Here is an 18,114-nt window from a genome sequence, read left to right as displayed (position 1 = left end):
ATAATCATATTTAAATAAGAAAAATAAAGAATAAATTTCAATTATTTCTTCAAAATTTCTTTGTATTTTTTTTTTTTTGAAAAATTTGGGAATATAGTTACAATTGTTCTTTTATTTCTTTTCTTTATTTTTATTTTGTTTAAATAGGAAGGTATATTCGTCATTTTTACATTTTTAATTGAAAAAATGGATGAAAATGATGATTTTCGCAATATAATGTGAAAATAAAAATGAAATGCGAAAAAAAAATAAAAGATATAGATGTTTTACATAATAATATTGAAAGGTATGAACATTTTGTGCTTATAACTATTTTAATAATTTATTTGGATTCACTTGTAGTTTTTAAAAAAAATTGGGAGCACAATTGTAATTCGTTCTTTAATTTTTCTTTGTTTTTGTTTTATTTAAATAGAAGGGTATATTTGTTATTTTATATTTTATATTTAGAAATTGGATGAAAATAACATTTTTTTTGCAATGAAATATGTAAATAGGAGTAGAAATGCCAAAAAATGAAGTGTAAGGACATTTTACACAATAACATTGAAAGACAAGGACATTTCGTGCTAATTACCCATTCAAACAATGTCTATTTCTCTGTCTACATTCAAACACATATCTCTCTTGCTTCTACAACTATCATCGAACCATCACTGGTCTCCAGCACCTACCATTGATCACCAACAACTTATCGTCCCCTGTTCGTGATTCCAATGATAGCATCCTGATGCCTCCACTTCTCTCTTCATCGGCAGACTGCAATTTCACTTCTATCTCCACCTCCAGTCGTATGAAACCCCACCGTCTTCCAAATATGCCTATCTTAACTATCGACTACACCCCAATTGCCTACTCACCATTGATGCTCGATTTTCCACCACGACTCCATTTCTCTTTCCATCATAAAATTGCGACTCCATTTTTCTCTCCACCGCTAGTCATGTAGAGCCCATAGCCTTCGAAATTGCCTTTCTTAATCGTGCCCTAAATCTATTTTACTTCATTGTGAGGAGAAGTTTAGGGTAGTGTGCAGAGGCAGCGGCATGAAGGATAAATTCGAATTGTAATGGTTAGGGGTGCAATCGGACCGAACCAAATAGAAACGGTTGATTTGGTTTCGATTCCTCTACTAAATGGGTCAATTTGGGACGATGCATCGAGAACCAAGATATACTAGACCTTTGAACACTCGAACCCAAAATTATGTCACGTTGAAATTTCATTTTCCATATGCATTTTCTTCTTTCCTTTAATGGGTAATCAAAATTCAAGTTTAAATAATTTTATAAATACTTCACAACTTCATAGTTGTAAAGCAGTCTAATAGGAAAAATATATCTTTAGTTCAATATTTCATAAGAATTCACATTTTTCGTTGTTTCCAAAGTGACTGTCCATCAGAAATCAAGATCCTTGAGGAATACTAAAGATAATCATGTTATTGTTAAACGAATTTTCTTAGAAACTATTTTTCAATCGTGATTTTACCTTTTATGTTGTGTTTGATAATTTTTTTTGCCTTTTTGAGTTGATCTTAAGTTTTAGATTGAATTTTTGTTTGTTGCATTGTTCAATTGATTTAGATTAAAATAATAACAAATGGTTTCATACTTTATTTTTGTCTTTTTTCAATTGACGGGTAGTTTCATACTTTATTTTTATAATTTTTAAATACAAAGAATCAACCGGACCGAATTGGAATCGATTGGTTCGGTTCTATAGTTGGATACGAAACCAATGGTTCAATTTCTAAGATTTTCATTGGTATTTGATTCGATTTGGTTCCTTTCAAAATCAGATCGAACCAGACCGTGCCCTGCTTTTAGTGATGGTGGAAAAGATGAATGTGGAGGCTTGTAATAGAGGCTGAGTTGAAGATGCAGGTCTTTGTGGATGGGACCTATAGATGACGATAACGTTGTGTTAATGGTTAGTTTAGCACTGCAGTCAACGAGTTGGGTGGTGCAACGCTGCTTATGCATTTGGTTGTGCATGTATGTGTGTATTTGTAATGCAGGGAGATGGTAGGCTAGAGTTGGAAGTGGAGGTGATGGTGATGGCAGTAGTGGTGGTGTGATGGAGGTGACAGTGAATTTGAGGAGGAGGAGGTGCTAGGTTGTGGGTTTGAGGTGGCGACAGTGATTTCGATGGTGAGGGACTATGGTGGAGTATGATGCGTGGGTAAGGTGAGGTAGGGGAGATGAAGAGCAAATTGTAACCAGTGATTGGATAATTATGACCAGTGAATTTGATGAATTCTGTTTGATAAATAAACCGTAACCCATAAAAATATATAATTTATGATAAAATTTGTACTTGTAACTCACAATTTGTGTCTTTGTGACTGACATTCTGATAAATAATATGTAACCTAAATAACATATGATTTGCAACTAAATTTGTGATTGGTATGTGACTGTGACTATAAATTGTGTGTGATTGTGATCTTAACCTGATTAATTATAGGTCACAAAACTTTTATTAGGGGTCACAAAATGCGTGACTACTTGATTTTTGAAAAAAAGTTACAAATTTGTTATTTTTGAAAGTGTATCTTAAAACTTTGTTATGCAATTTCTCCACCTAAACCTTTTGTAGTTACGAAGTTATTTCTAGTATCTAAAATCTTCTTTGCATTGTAGCTAACACCCCTATTTCATTGACATTTTTGCACAGGGTCATGCTATAACTTCAATTTTACCGTACATTCCTGGAGGGTCAAGTGTATATGGATAAATATTACATTCACTGTCAGCTACATTATCCAACTCACGTCAACTAACCATTCTATACAGAGTGAAACAGATAATGTATTTATTGGCAATGTTGATGCCATTGCCACGTTAGGTGGTGATCATCAACACTACAGAATAATTGCAAGCAAGTATTAATTTAATTGTTAATATTTATATTAAGCAACTCAATTTATATATAACTACTTTTGTTATATTTTATTATTGATACCTAAGGCGACAAGTGTTATTCTAAAACTTGACAATAAGCAAAAGATACGGCTTTATGTATGCTTGTGCAAAAAGCCTATACCACCTTGCTCTAATATCATTCGTAGAATATAATCCTTTAGTCTTATTTTATTAATAATTATGAAGAGGATGAATAATGACTAATGATAATCTAATTTCACTTTCCCTATCGTACAAGATACCACGTGACATGAAATTAATAAAAGAAAGTGCAGCATTTTCAAGAAAGTTTATGCATAATATATTTCAACATTGCATCGATTTGTTAAGATGTTTAGCAAATATACTATATTACTATAAGATATTATATATTTGCAATATTTATATATGCCACTGATAAGATGGTAGTGCATGTAAAATTTATTGTATAATCCATGGATTCTTAGAAGAGAACTTTTGACACAAATATAGAAGTAAAGAAAGGAAGAAAAAATGATTGATGAATCATACCATAAATTAAGATAAAAATGAATAATGGGTTATGAACTTAAAATTGGAATATATTAAAGTTTAGGTTCAATCGGCACTCAAGTCCTTCAAGGAAAATATTTGGCTCCTGGGTTCGAGTTAATCACGTGCATATGCCACTGTCTTTAAGAGATATTAGTTTTGGTATGGATGCAATAAATTTTATTTGAATTCATAAAAATAAAAATTAAAAATTAAAAAATCACAATATTTTAATCTTGGTCCACAATCTCACTATAATATATTTACTAGCACGACTCAGCCCCCCGAAGCAAATCTCAGTGGTGAAAATGATAAGGGTGAGGTATACTCAGCCTTGCTGGAAGCCGCAGTGTGGGGGTTAAATTCCTGAAACATGAATTGGGACTCTTTGTGGGTACCAGTGTACAGGTAGCTCTTGTTCTCTAACTTGTTGGGGCACATTTTGCGATTAACCTCTCTCACGATACTTTAGGGATGGGTAGTGGGGGACCCTTAAGGTTGGGGTTCAACCTTTTATATTTACTAGCACGACTCTGGTGACAGATGTATGGGAATTCCCATGACAAATTAGCATCGAAAGAAGGTCAGTTTAGGTCCCCGAGTCTCTTGAATAAAGGAACATAACGTGCCAGGTAGTGCTACATAACTGTGAACCAATTAGAAAAGAAACTAGTGGAGATCGAGAAAGTTAACATACTCTTCAAAATCTGATGGTTTAAAAGTCAAGTTTCGTACAATCCCACTTGTTTGTGGCTTTTCTATGCACGAACTTTTATGACATAAAATTGCATAACACATAATCTTTGACAAAAAATAAAAATAAAGAAGGCCTTATCCAAGACTTCCTCTTTATATGGTTAGGATTATGGTTAAGGTTAGGTTGATTAGTAAAGGCAAAAAGAAAAGTATGAAGTGAGTAGGATAGATGTTGATGGAGCGAATTTTATAATAACCGTTTATCCTTGGCAACCGTCCTTTAATAATTATCTCACTATACACTAACTAATTAATTCTTGATTTTTATTTTATATATATATAGCAATACTGTTTAAGAAAAATCCTTCATATACGTGTTTTAAATCCCTTGATCAAATAGAGGGGGCCCTCTTTGCACCTTAATGCCTGCATCTGCCCCTTTTCTGTCGATTTATACTTATGAGGAGTTATTAGTGAAGACACGTATCTACAACCTTATGTCCTATTCGGCTTCCCTGGTACGCCTATCTTTCTTGATTCTTCTTCGCTATTCACAATCTGTACATGTGGTACATTTGTACTCATAATTCCAGGATTTGGACTTGGTTTTGATGTTGAGATTTCACTTATATGGATTATGCATGATGTATGAATTTTTTTTTTCTTTTCTTTTTATTAGATGAAAACTGGAGCTGAAGGTGTTGAATCAATTTTTGCAGCACGCCAAGAGAAACTGAAGAAGAAAAGCAGGGATATAGTATGAAGAAGGTTGGAATGTGCGAGAATGCCGATAGATCAGATCACTCTAATGGTGAAGAACCTCAGGATGCAGATTATTCTCATTTGTCATCACTAAGCTATGAGTTAGAGAGCCTGGTTTTTGCAAGATTTCCAAGGTCAGAGTACTGGAAATTAAGCTTTGTGAATAAGAGGTGTTTGGCTCTTTTAAACAGTGGTGAGCTTTATAAGATTAGGAAGGAGATTGGATTTAAAGAATCTTCTGTTTTCATGTTGGCAATTGGGGAAAGCAGTTGGTGGTCATTTGATCGAGAATTTAAGTCTCGAAGGAAGCTCCCAATTTTACCATCAGATTCTTGTTTTTCATTGGGAGATAAAGAATCCCTTTGTGCCGGGACTCATCTTCTTGTCTCAGGCAATGAGATAGATGGTCTTGTTCTTTGGAGATATGAATTGGCAAAGAACAAATGGTACAAAGGTCCATCTATGATTAGCCCAAGATGCTTGTTTGCATCTGCAACTTGTGGCACCTCTGCTTATGTGGCCGGTGGGGTAGGGGCAGCAGCGAATAGTGAAGTCTACGATTCTGCTGAAAAATATAATCAAAATGATGGATCGTGGGAACTACTTCCAAGGATGAAGAGGAGGAGGAAACTTTGCTCTGGATGTTACATGGACAATAGATTTTACGTCATTGGAGGACGAAATGAACATGGAGAACTAACGTGTGGTGAATTTTTTGATGAAACTACAAATAAATGGAAGCTCATACCAGACATGTTGAAAGATGATCCTGTACAATTAGCCCATTCACCTCCTCTTGTTGCTGTTGCAAATAACGAGTTATACTCACTCGAAGCTTCTTCAAACCAGCTGAAGATGTACTTGAAGAACACGAATGAATGGAAGCATTTGGGGCCAGTTCCAGTACGAACTGATGGCAGCAGAGGTTGGGGTGTTGCGTTCAAGTCTTTGGGAAACCAACTGTTGGTAGTAGGAGCATCCTCTGCTGGTAATGGCATGGCCATATATACCTGCTGCCCAGATGCCAATACGGGGGAAGTCCAGTGGAGACCTGTTGACAGTGGCAGAATTCGGCTGAGTCACTTTATTTTAAATTGTTCAATAATGGTAGCTTGACAGGAGGGAGGAAGGAATCTTAAAGAACCAGGATCCCTAATCATGATATTAAAGAAAACAAGATTGTTTCCGTATGTGTAATCTGAATATCATTTCTGTATATATTGAATAAAATAGGAATCTAACCTTGTCAAAGTATTTCTGGTCCTTGATTGTTTGATATGACCACGAGAGTGTCATCTATATCAATCAATTCAGTAGTTTTACTGGAGAACTTTCTTCACTATAGTTAGTTTAAATTGTACGGTGACGATGCCACAGAAAGGCTTCTCTCGTGCTCACCTTACTTCTTCGTAAACTGGAAAGGGACGAAGAACTTTTTCATCCACAACGTTTCAAATAATTAACGATAAGAGTACCAAAGGCAAAAACAATAAAAGTAGGAGTGCATACTTGGATATTGTTGGAGGGTTTCCTACTTATATGACAAAATTCATTTCAATCCAATAATAAGATCAATGTCCAGGCTAAATGATCCCACCAAAACCACCCTCAATCGGCAAACTAGCTTTCTCAATAACATTAGCAAAGCCTGCCAATCTTTCTCTGCTAGCGGACGGATGCATATCAATGGCCCAGCTCAAACAAATCCACTGCCAAATGATCACCACCTCCCGCATTCATGACACCTACGCCGCCAGCCGGTTACTAAACTTTTGTGCTCTGGCGGATTCCGGGGATCTCAATTACGCTCTCAAACTCTTCAAGAGCACCCCAGAACCCAATTCATTCATGTGGAACACAATCATAAGAGCTCAAGCCAGTAGCCCAAATCCTCAAGAAGCTCTGCTTCTCTACAATGATATGCGAAGGTTCGGTGTAACTCCTGGGAAACACACATTCCCTTTTGCTCTCAAGGCTTGCTCTAATCTAATTTCTATTAAAACTTGTAAACAAGTGCATGCCCATGTGTTGAAATATGGGCTGGAGTTAGATTTGCATATTGTTAATAGTTTGATAAGAGGGTACTCAGTTTCGTTTGGCTTGGAGAATGCACGGAAAGTGTTTGATGAAGCTTCTGAGACGAACTTGACCATTTGGACGACGATGATATGTGGGTATGCTCAGAATGATTTTGCTGATGAAGCAATAAAGCTGTTTGATGATATGATTTCTAACGGATATGAGCCTAATGGAGTAACTTTATCTTCAGTGTTATCAGCTTGCGCTCAGTCAGGGCGTTTGGATTTAGGAAAGAAAATACATGAGTATATGGAAGAGAGAGGGATTGAATTAGGAGTGATTCTTGGGACTGCATTGGTGAATATGTATGCAAAGAATGGAGCAATCCCCGAAGCAAAACAGTGTTTTCATAGTCTGAAAGAGAAAAATATTGCAACCTGGAATGCAATGATTTGTGGGCTGGCTGTCCATGGACATGCGAATGAAGCACTAGAATTCTTTAAAACGCTAGACAAACAAAGAATGATGCCTAACGATATCACTCTTGTCGGAGTTCTATCGGTGTGCTGCCATGCTGGGATGTTTGATTATGGTTACCGAATCTTTTATACAATGAAGAAGGTTTATGGTATTGATCCCAAGCTAGAGCATTATGGATGCATGGTTGACCTGCTTGGAAGAGCTGGGCGGCTGGTGGAGGCTGAAGAGCTGATAAAGGGAATGGTTCAGAAGGCTGATGTGGTGATTTGGGGAGCATTGTTAAGTGCCTGTAAGAAGTATGGAAATATTGAGGTTGCTGAACGAGTGGCAAAGGAAATTATTGTTTTGGATCCTGATTATCACGGAGCATATGTTGTTTTGTCCAATATGTATGCCGAGGCTGGAAGATGGGAGGATGTGTCACAAAGGAGGAATGTGATGAAAGAAGGGAGTTTGAAGAAGACACCGGGGTTGAGCTTGGTGGACGGTGGTATGTGATTTTGTAATCTTGAACAGTCGTTGCACGTTTGATGAGATATCATAAATTAGATTGTAACCATTTTGTCAATTATACTATTTAGTGCTAAACATCAAATATTTTTTAGAGAATTTATGTTATGCAAATTTAAACATATCATCAAACACTGAGATCTTTCTTCTTTCAAAGGAAGGAAGCAAATAAGAATTGAGAGTTTTTACATTAGTGCTACATGGTATAAAGAGAAGAGTAAAATTTCTGAACTGTTGTGCTAAAAGTATTACCAAACCTTTACTACTCTTTTGCACAAACAAGAAAAAATTAGGATACTAAACTAACAAATTTTCCTTTCAAAAAACACTCTTTCCAATTTCAGCTGAACTAAGGCAGGCTATGCAGCCTTCAGTTACAAAAAGGAACAGACCATGTCGCAGCAACTAATTAACTCATCCCAATGTCTTTCCTTTTAGGAAAAATTAGTCCCTTTTTTTCCCTTTTTTTTTTTTTTTTTTTAATATCTATTTTGGTTCTTTTAGAGGCAACTTCCCAACAACTCGTTTCTTGTTGCTTTTTAAAATCATAAATTATTTATTTATTTATTTATTTTCAATTTTGGAGCCCTTGATGATCAACATCAAACGACTGGCATGTGTTTTATTCCAAAATCAACCCACTGACTTTAATCTAATATTGCTAGGGGATCATTAGTGTGCAACTAATCAGCGAAAGATCCAAGTACTTTCTATATCTTGTTAAATTTTTTGGAGCTCAACTCATTTATAGTCTGCAACCAGCCTTTAACTGACATTTTGACATAAACCCAATCTACAAACTCAGCAGCAACCTGAGATGAAGCTGGCAGTAATTTTCATCACCTGTAACTTCTGGTTGATTGCATCTGCAGGTGCACAAGCAATTTTTCTTGAATCTTACAATTATTCTGCTAAATCAAATCACCAAAATTGATTCGTTTCATTGCAGATATTTTCCAGAATCCAGATTTCGAATTCCCAATAACAAACTTGCCCACAAACTCCACTTCCCCATTTATTTTGTTGAATGAAAAAAGCACTATCCCAGGATGGACATTCCAAGGTGAAGTCCGGTATGTAAGAGCAGAAGGCAATGCATCTCTAACCTGGAATGTGCGCGCTATAATGTTTGGTCAAGATGGGAAGATCAACCAAACTTTACTGCAAATGGGATGTAATGCAATACCTGCTTACTTTCACTTTGGCTCTCTGGCTGGTCAGAACCGTAAGGCTAATGTAAGCCTTGTGGTTTCAGCACCTGATAGTTCCATGGAATTTTTTTGACACAAAAGTACAGTAAAGTAACGTGGCCGTGGGAAGTTTATGGTCACCGGTTGGGAAGCTGGAGAGATGGAGAACATATAAGCTTAATACTCCGAAGTCAAGCTACAGATGCAGATCCCAATTCTGCATGTCGGCAGGATCGTCTACTCAAAACAGCGGTAAGATCTTTATTTTATATTTATATACTTAATACTCTTTTTTCTGCATGTAACATTTTTCACTTTAATCATCTCTAGCCTAATTTAATGAAAGGATAACTAATAACTTGCTTGTTTGATGGAAAAAAAAAACGCATGTTAAAAGTTAAAACAGATAATCTACTTCCTAATGGTGGATTTGAATCTGGACCTGCATTCCTGGGTTCTCCTGGGGAGGGAGTTTTACTAGTTTCCGACCCAAGTCTTGTAAAATCCGCTCTACAGCAATGGACCACAATGGGAAATGTTAAATACATAAACTCCAAAAACTTCTTCGATCCAGAAGGCAATGCTGCTATCGAGATTGTTTCGGGAGTCTTGGAATACAAACAGCAAAACGAATTTCAGAGGATTCTAATTATAACTTGGAATTCATGCTGGGAGATGCCAATGACTCGTGCTCTTGGGTAATCATAGTAGGGGACCAGGGGTTGTGGCAGGATCATCGGCTCAGAATTTTTCACTACAGAGCAGTGGGACCGGAGCAGCCAAGAAATATTCAATGACATTCAAGGGAGAGCCAAGTCCAACACCAATTACCTTTCTCAGCTATAAGACTACACAATGGGAAGATGGCTTGTTTTGTGGTCCAGTCATTGATGGTGTAATTCTAAGTGCTTCTCATGGGCACAAATCCAATCTGCAGCTAATATTTCTATTTGCCTTTTCATGTAGCCCTTCTACAAATGAGCTAGTTACTATGACCGCTCTTGCAGAACTATTTAGAAACCAAGTTCAATAAGAATTGCGCATTCAATTTCCAAAGAAATTGACTCTAATTTGTTCTCAATTACATGTGAAATGGAGATGCTTCCATAAAAATGAAAACGTTTCATATGCTTAAATGCCAATTAGCTTATTTTGCCCAGCCAAATAACAATTAGCATATTTTGATAGAAAGAGAACTTAAAAAAGAAAGCAAAGATAACTTCTATCACGAAATAAATTAGTTAGCAGGAAAAAGTATAAAATGTCAATCTGAACGAGATGAGATTTTCCCATGAGGGTGCTCATATTAACAAAAACATAGGCATGACCTGTATAAAGAACTGGATTTTGAACGTGGATACACAATGTTATTTAGCTAGATCATCTCGAATATCTGTTATCTTATTTATACTATATAGGATATGCTAAGGTACTATAAAAATATCTGCCAGGTCCAGCAACTACCATACATAAAATCAGAAAAACTCATATATGAAAATAAATATCATACTTCATAAGAGCTTGGATTCCTTTGTAGGAACTGACATCTTATAACAATGCCAAACGGTCAATTTTACAACTTCTGTATGGTGTGCCTGTTGTAGATACAAATATCTTTTCACTGCTCATCCCACATTTGACCAACAAAGGTGAGTAGTAATCCCACACTATACAATTCTTACAACTTAACATACAATAATATTTCTTCGGATGCAGTGAGCAGCCAAAATCAATGTAGCATCTATCTTGCAGCAAATATCTGATTAAATACAGCACAAAAAATGAGAACAACAACTATAAGTAGATAGTGACTAATATAAAAGCAGCTGAAGTGATTTGCATCATTGGAGGGGAGGTTTTATTTAATGGGTTCACCCAAGGAAAATACAAAGGTCCACTGCAGGTAATATTTGGAACATATTGGAAACTTCACAATACCTGTACGAGCACTCGGGTGATTGTTTTCTATTCTCATTTCACATGAGATGCTAAAGATTTTGTACTGATGACGGGGGTCACACGGTTAAGAAGAGATTGGTACTCCTTACTCCTGGACCATTCATCAATCTCACGTGCACGCAGAACAGGAAGAGGATGCGAAAGTTGCCTTGTTTGAGCATTCCTGAATGTCAATGAGCACATTAGGGAATCTATCTATAGTAAATTAACATCAAAAGTTCAAAGCATAACAACTTCACTGGCCTTATGTACCACCCAACAGGGCTTGAAGAAGCCTTGTCATAAGAGCGAGCTTGGTCCAAGAAAGCATCCACATTTAATTGATCCGCCATAGAGGGGCAGCCGCCAGCTAATTTCATTAAGACTGAGATGACCACCTCTTGTAGGCGATTGAGAGAAGATATTAATGGATAAGAACTTACTCAATCACTTATTGGAAAATGATAAATTATAATATTTTATACCTTTGGGTCTTGAGCAACAAGAAGGGCTGCCCGATCACAAGTAAGTTCTGCTGCCCTGAGCCAGCGGAAAAGTTGTTCTTCTAATCTCTCAGCTATCAGACCACCAAGACCTGTAAACAAGCAGATGGTACAGTAAAGTTTTCAATTTTGATGAATACTGTCGCTATCCTAACCTGACCTGAACATGCGTTCCGGACTGAACTCCCACATCAGATCAAACCTGGCCCACTCAAGTAGGGCCAGAGATCTTCAAAAAAAAAAAAACATAGGTAGAATTGCCAAGGTCGGATGAGTATGCCGAACTCAAGTCTTATGGTTGGACACAAAATGAAAAGCCTAATGAAGTAATTAAGTTAAGCTAAAGAGGCCATCGTTGCCAATAGAGTGAATTGTCCCGCCATGATGGCAGCGCCCTCCCAATCCAACAAGGTTGATTAGGCAGCCTAGGCTAGAACCTAAGGCTGTAGACCATCATCATGCCACACAACCTCACTAATCAACTAATCACCTCCAGAGCTACTGCCGCACACCATCCAAGGAGAAAGTATTGTAGCTTGACATGACTAGGGCTATTCTTATATCATGTTTGCCTATTGAAGGGGTTCAGTTCCTCTAAATCCAGGGACAAATACAATGAAAATCTAAGCATTTTGAGCACTATAAATTTCCTTTGATTCAGTATTAAATGTCTTTTGATGCAAAGATTTAGTAAATTGGCTATCCGTATACGACACCAGATATAACAACTGAACTCCACGGAGCTCATTACATAAGACCATCATAATTCAAACGATGAAAATCAACATTTGATCCTAGCTAACTAATACAGATATAAGGTGCTTACCAGGTAGGGTATAGGCCCCAAGTGTGAGAATATTTGCAAATGTCAGCCACACACCATGATCACATTTCAGATGACCCAACTCATGAGCAAAAACAGCCTAAATACGAGCAACAAAAAATTTAGTAAGATATCTTGCTAACCCTGTCAAAATGCTATTTGTTAGGATACTTTACTATCTCTGTTAGGGTGCTTCATTGGGATGCTATTTGTTAGGTTATCTCTGTTAGGGTGCCCTTGATATGGAGTGATGAGGGTTTGAGTCCTGAGACATCACTCAAAAGCTAGAAAATTTGCACAACAGGACAATTATAGGATAGCTTGAAGTATGAAAGGGAGATTTTTATGATATTCAAAAAAAGCTAATAATTTACAGAAATGAACAGCACCCATCCTACTAGAGAAGATAAAATGATGACCTGAAGCTCGTTTCTAGTCAGCAGCTCCACTAAGCTTGTGTGAACAACAACAAATGGTTTTTTACCACCGATAGCCAGAGTGTAAGCATTGGGCACGGGGCTTTGACGTACATATAAGTCAGGCGCCTCTATGTTCAGTATTTTGGCAGCCTCTATCATCAACTGATAAAGTTCAGGGAGCTGCAAAATCAAATCATCTCCAACTACATGAGTTAATATAGGTACAATACAATCTTCATCTGCATTATACATTAACCCTTCAGAAAACTATCTTAAAGAATATCAGAAGTTGCCACACGGTACTCGTTAAGAAAATTAGATAGTTTTTTTTGTGGCAGGATATGCCAGTGCTTATGCAAGGTTTTGGCACAAGCAAGATGCTTCAAATGCTTAACAACTGCCTGATATGCACTTTATGCAAATTCTTCAATCCAACAAACTTTTATGAAGGCGTATGAAAAAACAATTAAAAGAAAAATTAGAAGACATATTGGAAATCAGTTAATTTTCTCTTCTGTTAACTACTAAATGCATGGTTGTCTAAATCCCAAGAAACAAATTGTGACATATCCCATTCATCGTAAACACACTGAACCATGATTCGTGTAGGTATCAAAAAAAATGTTGAGGTGAAATGACATGGAAGCAATAGCGGAGCTAGGACACGAATCCAGTGGGGGCTAAAATTAACTCTGGAAAATTATTTTTCAAACACAAAAAAATAAAAAAAATAAATGTCAAGATTAAACAGTAAATAAAGATTAAATGTCATATAAAAAAATTCTCAAATTTCAGTGGGGCCAGGGACCTCACCCCCTCTGCAACTGCACTTAAGGGAAAAAGAGGCAAAACACTATTGAGAGCTATCATATAAAATCTTTGGCTAGAAGGATGTAATACATTTCAGGAAATTGATCGCCATGTTTTTTTTAAAAAAAAAAAAAAAAAAAGAAAAAAAAAAAAAAAAAATTAACTCTGGAAAATTATTTTTCAAACACAAAAAAATAAAAAAAATAAATGTCAAGATTAAACAGTAAATAAAGATTAAATGTCATATAAAAAAATTCTCAAATTTCAGTGGGGCCAGGGACCTCACCCCCTCTGCAACTGCACTTAAGGGAAAAAGAGGCAAAACACTATTGAGAGCTATCATATAAAATCTTTGGCTAGAAGGATGTAATACATTTCAGGAAATTGATCGCCATGTTTTTTTTAAAAAAAAAAAAAAAAAAGTAAATAAATAAACAATAATAATAAAATTAAATATCTAGGATGGGCAGGGAGGACATAAGAACTGAACATGCAATCAAGTGAAGAATAAATAATGAAATTTTCAATTACTAAATGGCTATCTTCAGGTAAAAAAGCTTCAAAAATTTCTTGGCTTCAAGAAGATCTAATATTGACATTTCACAAGTACAAATAAAGGTTGGAAAAATATAACAAGTTTGATTGTATATTTTTGAGCTTTTGTAATGCATCCATGATCATAATTAGTAACAAAGTATAACCTTATCTCACATTTAAACTAGTCATAATAAAGAAAAGGTTGTTTACTACACCTGATTTCCACCAACAAGAACCGATGTCCCTATATTCTCCAAAAGCATAACTTGTTCAGCAACAGTTCCTGCAGAACCGCATATTAAGATGAACTCTTTGGTTATTCTTATCAAATAAAATTTTCATCCTTTTTTTATGAATTTTTACTTCATCTCTGATTAGGCATAGACCGACCAATTAATAACCAAATTAGCCCCGTGAAAAGGCCAGTCTAAGCCATGAAGTGGCCTTATTTTTGTCTCTAAGATTCTATGTATTTCCTGGTAAATCAAGGAACTTACTCTATCTAGTGTTTCAAAACCGGATTTGATCATGATAAGGTATTAAGTTACCTAATAAAGCTTTTCCAATCTCGTTTAAACCCGGAATCGCTCTCAAAAGCAACGTATTCTGCACCACGATAAATTGGTGAACAAATAAGCACCTCAAAGTTCAGAAATTATCATGAAAACCATCAACTGTACCACTTAAGAACACAGAACATGGTAAAAAATAAGTACCTCAAGGAATGACATCAATTACCTGTCTATCAAGAGGATGCCTAAAGTCATCAGCATCAAGATCGCGAAAAACAACTGAAGCAGCTCGGCAAACATATTTATGACTTCTTGGATTACTATTCAGCAGTGTAAACTTGACAGCAAACGAATTGAACGCTGATTTATTTCTAGCAGTAGATCTTAAACTAATCGGCGAAAATTTCGCTGATAAATAAAGTGTGGGGAGCGGAATTGAAGCCATCGTTGCACAGGAATTTAGCGTCTAGATTCTGTGGTCTGCCCCAGTCATTCCATTGGTGTAATACGCACAGATCACGACGTAATATATGTTGTTTGTTGGATTTGATTACGTCTTAAGTTTCTATCCGCAGCCGTACTAATGGTATCAATTTGCCGCCATTTCGTTTTCTGTGGACTTCAGCTCACCTCGCTGTAAAAATATGGATGAGAAGAGAGAGAGAACGGATAAGACCAAATGACCAGGAATAAATAAATAAATAAATAAAAATAGAGACCGAGCTACATAACCTGTGCAGCTCACTGGTTGGTTGATATAATGTACACATGGGGATCAAAATTATTTTATTCATAGAAACCCATGTCGGTCATGTGAGGGTGTGATCACTCGAAGTATCAACGACGAGGGTCATTTGGCTTTTTTCAAAGAAGAAAGAGTAATGCTATTTAGTCTGATGTTGCAACATCACTTTAAGTCCCTAACTTGACATTAATTGATAGACTCATTTAATTTCACATTTCATTAGATCAATCATTTAGTATCACGTAGATTGGAATTACAATCCTAGTTGAACTTGTGGCATTACATAAAAAAAAAAAAAAAAAATGCTGGCCAATGATGGGGCATTTTTAAGGAATGAAGTGACAGGTTTTGATTGACAATATTTTTTATTTTTTTAGCTATCAATAAAAAAATGTTAAACGTATATATACATAAAATTCTATCATTGATTCTGTCCCAGTAACAGAATTGAAGACAAAGAGGGTTTTCATAGAGGAGCTTGGGTCATGGTTAGAGGACTTTTATGGTGAGTTAATTAAAGAAATTGTTGATGTAAAAAATTGTGAAGACTAATTTTTAAGCTAACTTTAAGAAAAATTACCACTCATGTTTAGTTCGAGAGATCAATTTTGTACACTTTATTTCATTTTTTTTATTTTTTTTTATCTCCCACCTTGAAGGGAATCATTTCTCACTATTTATAAGGGGCTCGACCGAAATTGTGTCATTTCAACCAAATCAGCCACTTGTACCAAGCTCAAACCACATGCCACCAACCTTTTCCTTGATTGGTTAATGAGGCCGATATCACGTCATTGTTTCCTTCAGGTAATGATGGCCCGCAGATGATAGGGTAACTAAGGCGACCGATTAGTGGGTTTGGACGGTACTGATGTCATATCCACCAAGTGCATGAGATTGATAGGGTAATATGACAAAATGTAAGGAATCTGCAATAATTATGTCTCTTGAAATTATGGCTAAAATGAGACCGAGCTGATCTTCAGAGGTCGGTATGTGCATGAGGTAGGTCCCGCAAACATTAAATGTGAGACCGTAGGTCGATAGTCAACAAATACCCCCAAGTCAGCCCTGTTGTGGAGGAGGGCTGATCTCTGGACTCGGCTGGCCCTTTTTCCTAGAAGTGTCCTTATAGTAGTGCCAGGTGTTGGGCTTCTGTTTGGGGTGAGCTGTACCACATTGTGGGTGGCTTCTCCAGTAAGCTTTGTCAAAACGACGTAGTTTTGAGTTGTTTTGACAGAGTGAATCTTAATCATTCATTTTCCCTCCTTTTATTAAATGAACGATCTAGATTGAGTCTCTTGGCCTCCTCTTACTTTAAATCCCTTTTAGCCTTCCATTTTGCCATTTATTCCATGTAACTATTCTCTCTAAGATAGAGAGAGAATTTTTTGAGTGCGCTTTTCCTTCTTTAGAGTGAGGTCGTCAGATCCTAGTTCCCAGTTATTCTTCTGCTTCCTCTCTTCGTTCGTTCTATTTGACTTTCACATGAGCTCCGACAAGTCTAGAGTACACTCCTGGGGAAACCAGTAGGAAGAGTCAGTACCTCTCACCTCTAGCTCATCATCTAGTTGTCAAGAAATCTTGACCCCTGTCCCTATTTCGATTGTTAACCCAATAGATCTAGAACGCCCTGCGAATATGGAGTTAGGTGGAGAGGGGTCAAGAGAGGAGATTAGATCTTATGGGAGAACTGAGGGGAATAATCCAGAGTGGGGAGTGAGCTCGTATAGGTCGGTTGTAACTGGTGATATGTTAGTTAGCTTGAGGGTTAAGTACGACATTCCGAGCTTGGTAATAATGATAATTCTTGAACGACTCTCCCCCAGTGGGATACGTTGCTCTGAATTCAACCAACTTACATGTCGGGCATAAACTGGCCGTTCTTAGAGTTATTCGCAAATTTCTCTCCTTCTAGGGAAGAACTCCTACCCAGCTATGCCCCAATGGGTGGTAAACTCTAATCACCACCTTGTTCCTGTGGAATAAGCAAGGGAATCCCGAGTTGAGTGTAGAGCAATTTAATTTCCTTTTCACATTCAAGGAGGACAGGAAGAATTCCGACTAGTGGTATACCAGTGTTAGGCTGAGGACGGGTGGTTCCTTAGTTTTGGATACTCCCTCCTCCATTAAGAAATGGAAGGAGGAATTTTTTTTGTGTCGGGGGAGTGACAATTTCACCCCAACAAACTTAGCAAATTTTTGCTCCAAAAATTCAATCCGCATTTGCCACTGTCAGAACCCAAGGAAGAACACAGTCCTAATTTAGTTATTTGGGTAAGTTCTCAACAAGTGATTTCATTTTACCATGTAATTAATTGTATTGCAAAGGCAAGGCAAAATGCTTTGAAAATTCTTTATCAAAATCCTTGTTTTGAGCATTACAAGACCTACCTACACTTGATTGGCATTTCCTTTCGTTGAGGAACCTAGTTCGGCTACCTAAAAGAAAATAAGTGTTTCTTTTTTGTGATTCCTTTAATAATTTAGTAAAATTCTATTACCTATATGTACAACGCAATTAGTATGAATGAGGGTGGAGTTCACAGTTTGAATCCATATTTGCTCAGTGGTAGCTGCATAGCATAGCTGGTAGTTATTTCACAGTATGAGTCTATATTTGCTTTGTGATGTATTGGTATATTCCTTGTTGAATGTGTATTCATAATTCAATTGAAATAATGTAATTTTGTGTTTTCAGACTGTCCATCAAAGCAATGATGCCCAAATTGT

General features: G+C 36.6%; 5 protein-coding genes across 8 annotated transcripts; 4 read left to right on the top strand and 1 right to left on the bottom strand.

The window, feature by feature from the left end:
• Nucleotides 1-4,496: 4,496 nt before the first annotated feature.
• On the top strand, nt 4,497-6,158 carry LOC111400763 (F-box/kelch-repeat protein At3g27150). Of its 3 annotated transcripts, none has more exons than XM_023028153.1 (2): nt 4,497-4,651; nt 4,853-6,158. In XM_023028153.1, the coding sequence occupies exon 2, from the start codon at nt 4,893-4,895 to the stop codon at nt 6,009-6,011; it is 1,119 nt and encodes a 372-aa protein (XP_022883921.1). In that variant the 5' UTR covers nt 4,497-4,651; nt 4,853-4,892; the 3' UTR covers nt 6,012-6,158. The 3 variants fall into 3 exon arrangements, with proteins under 3 accessions (XP_022883921.1, XP_022883920.1, XP_022883919.1); XM_023028152.1 differs by having other exon boundaries at nt 4,813-6,158; XM_023028151.1 differs by lacking the exon at nt 4,497-4,651 and adding an exon at nt 4,671-4,779.
• Nucleotides 6,159-6,313: 155 nt separating this feature from the next.
• On the top strand, nt 6,314-8,003 carry LOC111400762 (pentatricopeptide repeat-containing protein At5g66520-like). The gene has a single exon (XM_023028150.1). The coding sequence runs from the start codon at nt 6,483-6,485 to the stop codon at nt 7,890-7,892; it is 1,410 nt and encodes a 469-aa protein (XP_022883918.1). The 5' UTR covers nt 6,314-6,482; the 3' UTR covers nt 7,893-8,003.
• Nucleotides 8,004-8,721: 718 nt separating this feature from the next.
• On the top strand, nt 8,722-9,445 carry LOC111402566. Its single transcript, XM_023030948.1, has 4 exons — nt 8,722-8,776; nt 8,854-9,140; nt 9,197-9,346; nt 9,425-9,445. Exons 1-4 carry the CDS (start codon nt 8,722-8,724, stop codon nt 9,443-9,445), a joined length of 513 nt encoding a protein of 170 aa, XP_022886716.1.
• Nucleotides 9,446-9,481: 36 nt separating this feature from the next.
• Nucleotides 9,482-10,127, top strand: LOC111402565. Its single transcript, XM_023030947.1, has 2 exons — nt 9,482-9,792; nt 9,860-10,127. Exons 1-2 carry the CDS (start codon nt 9,482-9,484, stop codon nt 10,125-10,127), a joined length of 579 nt encoding a protein of 192 aa, XP_022886715.1.
• A 457-nt stretch (nt 10,128-10,584) lies between these two features.
• LOC111400764 (protease HtpX homolog) lies at nt 10,585-15,337 on the bottom strand. 2 transcript variants are annotated; one of them, XM_023028155.1, is made up of 9 exons: nt 14,863-15,337; nt 14,673-14,730; nt 14,340-14,407; nt 12,778-12,957; nt 12,362-12,458; nt 11,518-11,627; nt 11,297-11,430; nt 11,033-11,216; nt 10,585-10,853 (listed from the first exon to the last, which is right to left on the bottom strand). In XM_023028155.1, exons 1-8 carry the CDS (start codon nt 15,079-15,081, stop codon nt 11,066-11,068), a joined length of 1,017 nt encoding a protein of 338 aa, XP_022883923.1. In that variant the 5' UTR covers nt 15,082-15,337; the 3' UTR covers nt 10,585-10,853; nt 11,033-11,065. The 2 variants fall into 2 exon arrangements, with proteins under 2 accessions (XP_022883923.1, XP_022883922.1); XM_023028154.1 differs by having other exon boundaries at nt 10,585-11,216.
• Between the last annotated feature and the right edge of the window lie 2,777 nt (nt 15,338-18,114).

The sequence above is a fragment of the Olea europaea genome, chromosome 10, assembly GCF_002742605.1.
Source record: "Olea europaea var. sylvestris chromosome 10, O_europaea_v1, whole genome shotgun sequence".
NCBI classification, from domain to species: Eukaryota; Viridiplantae; Streptophyta; class Magnoliopsida; order Lamiales; family Oleaceae; genus Olea; species Olea europaea.
Note: the sequence above shows the minus strand (reverse complement) of the source record. Positions and strands in the feature narration are given on the sequence as shown.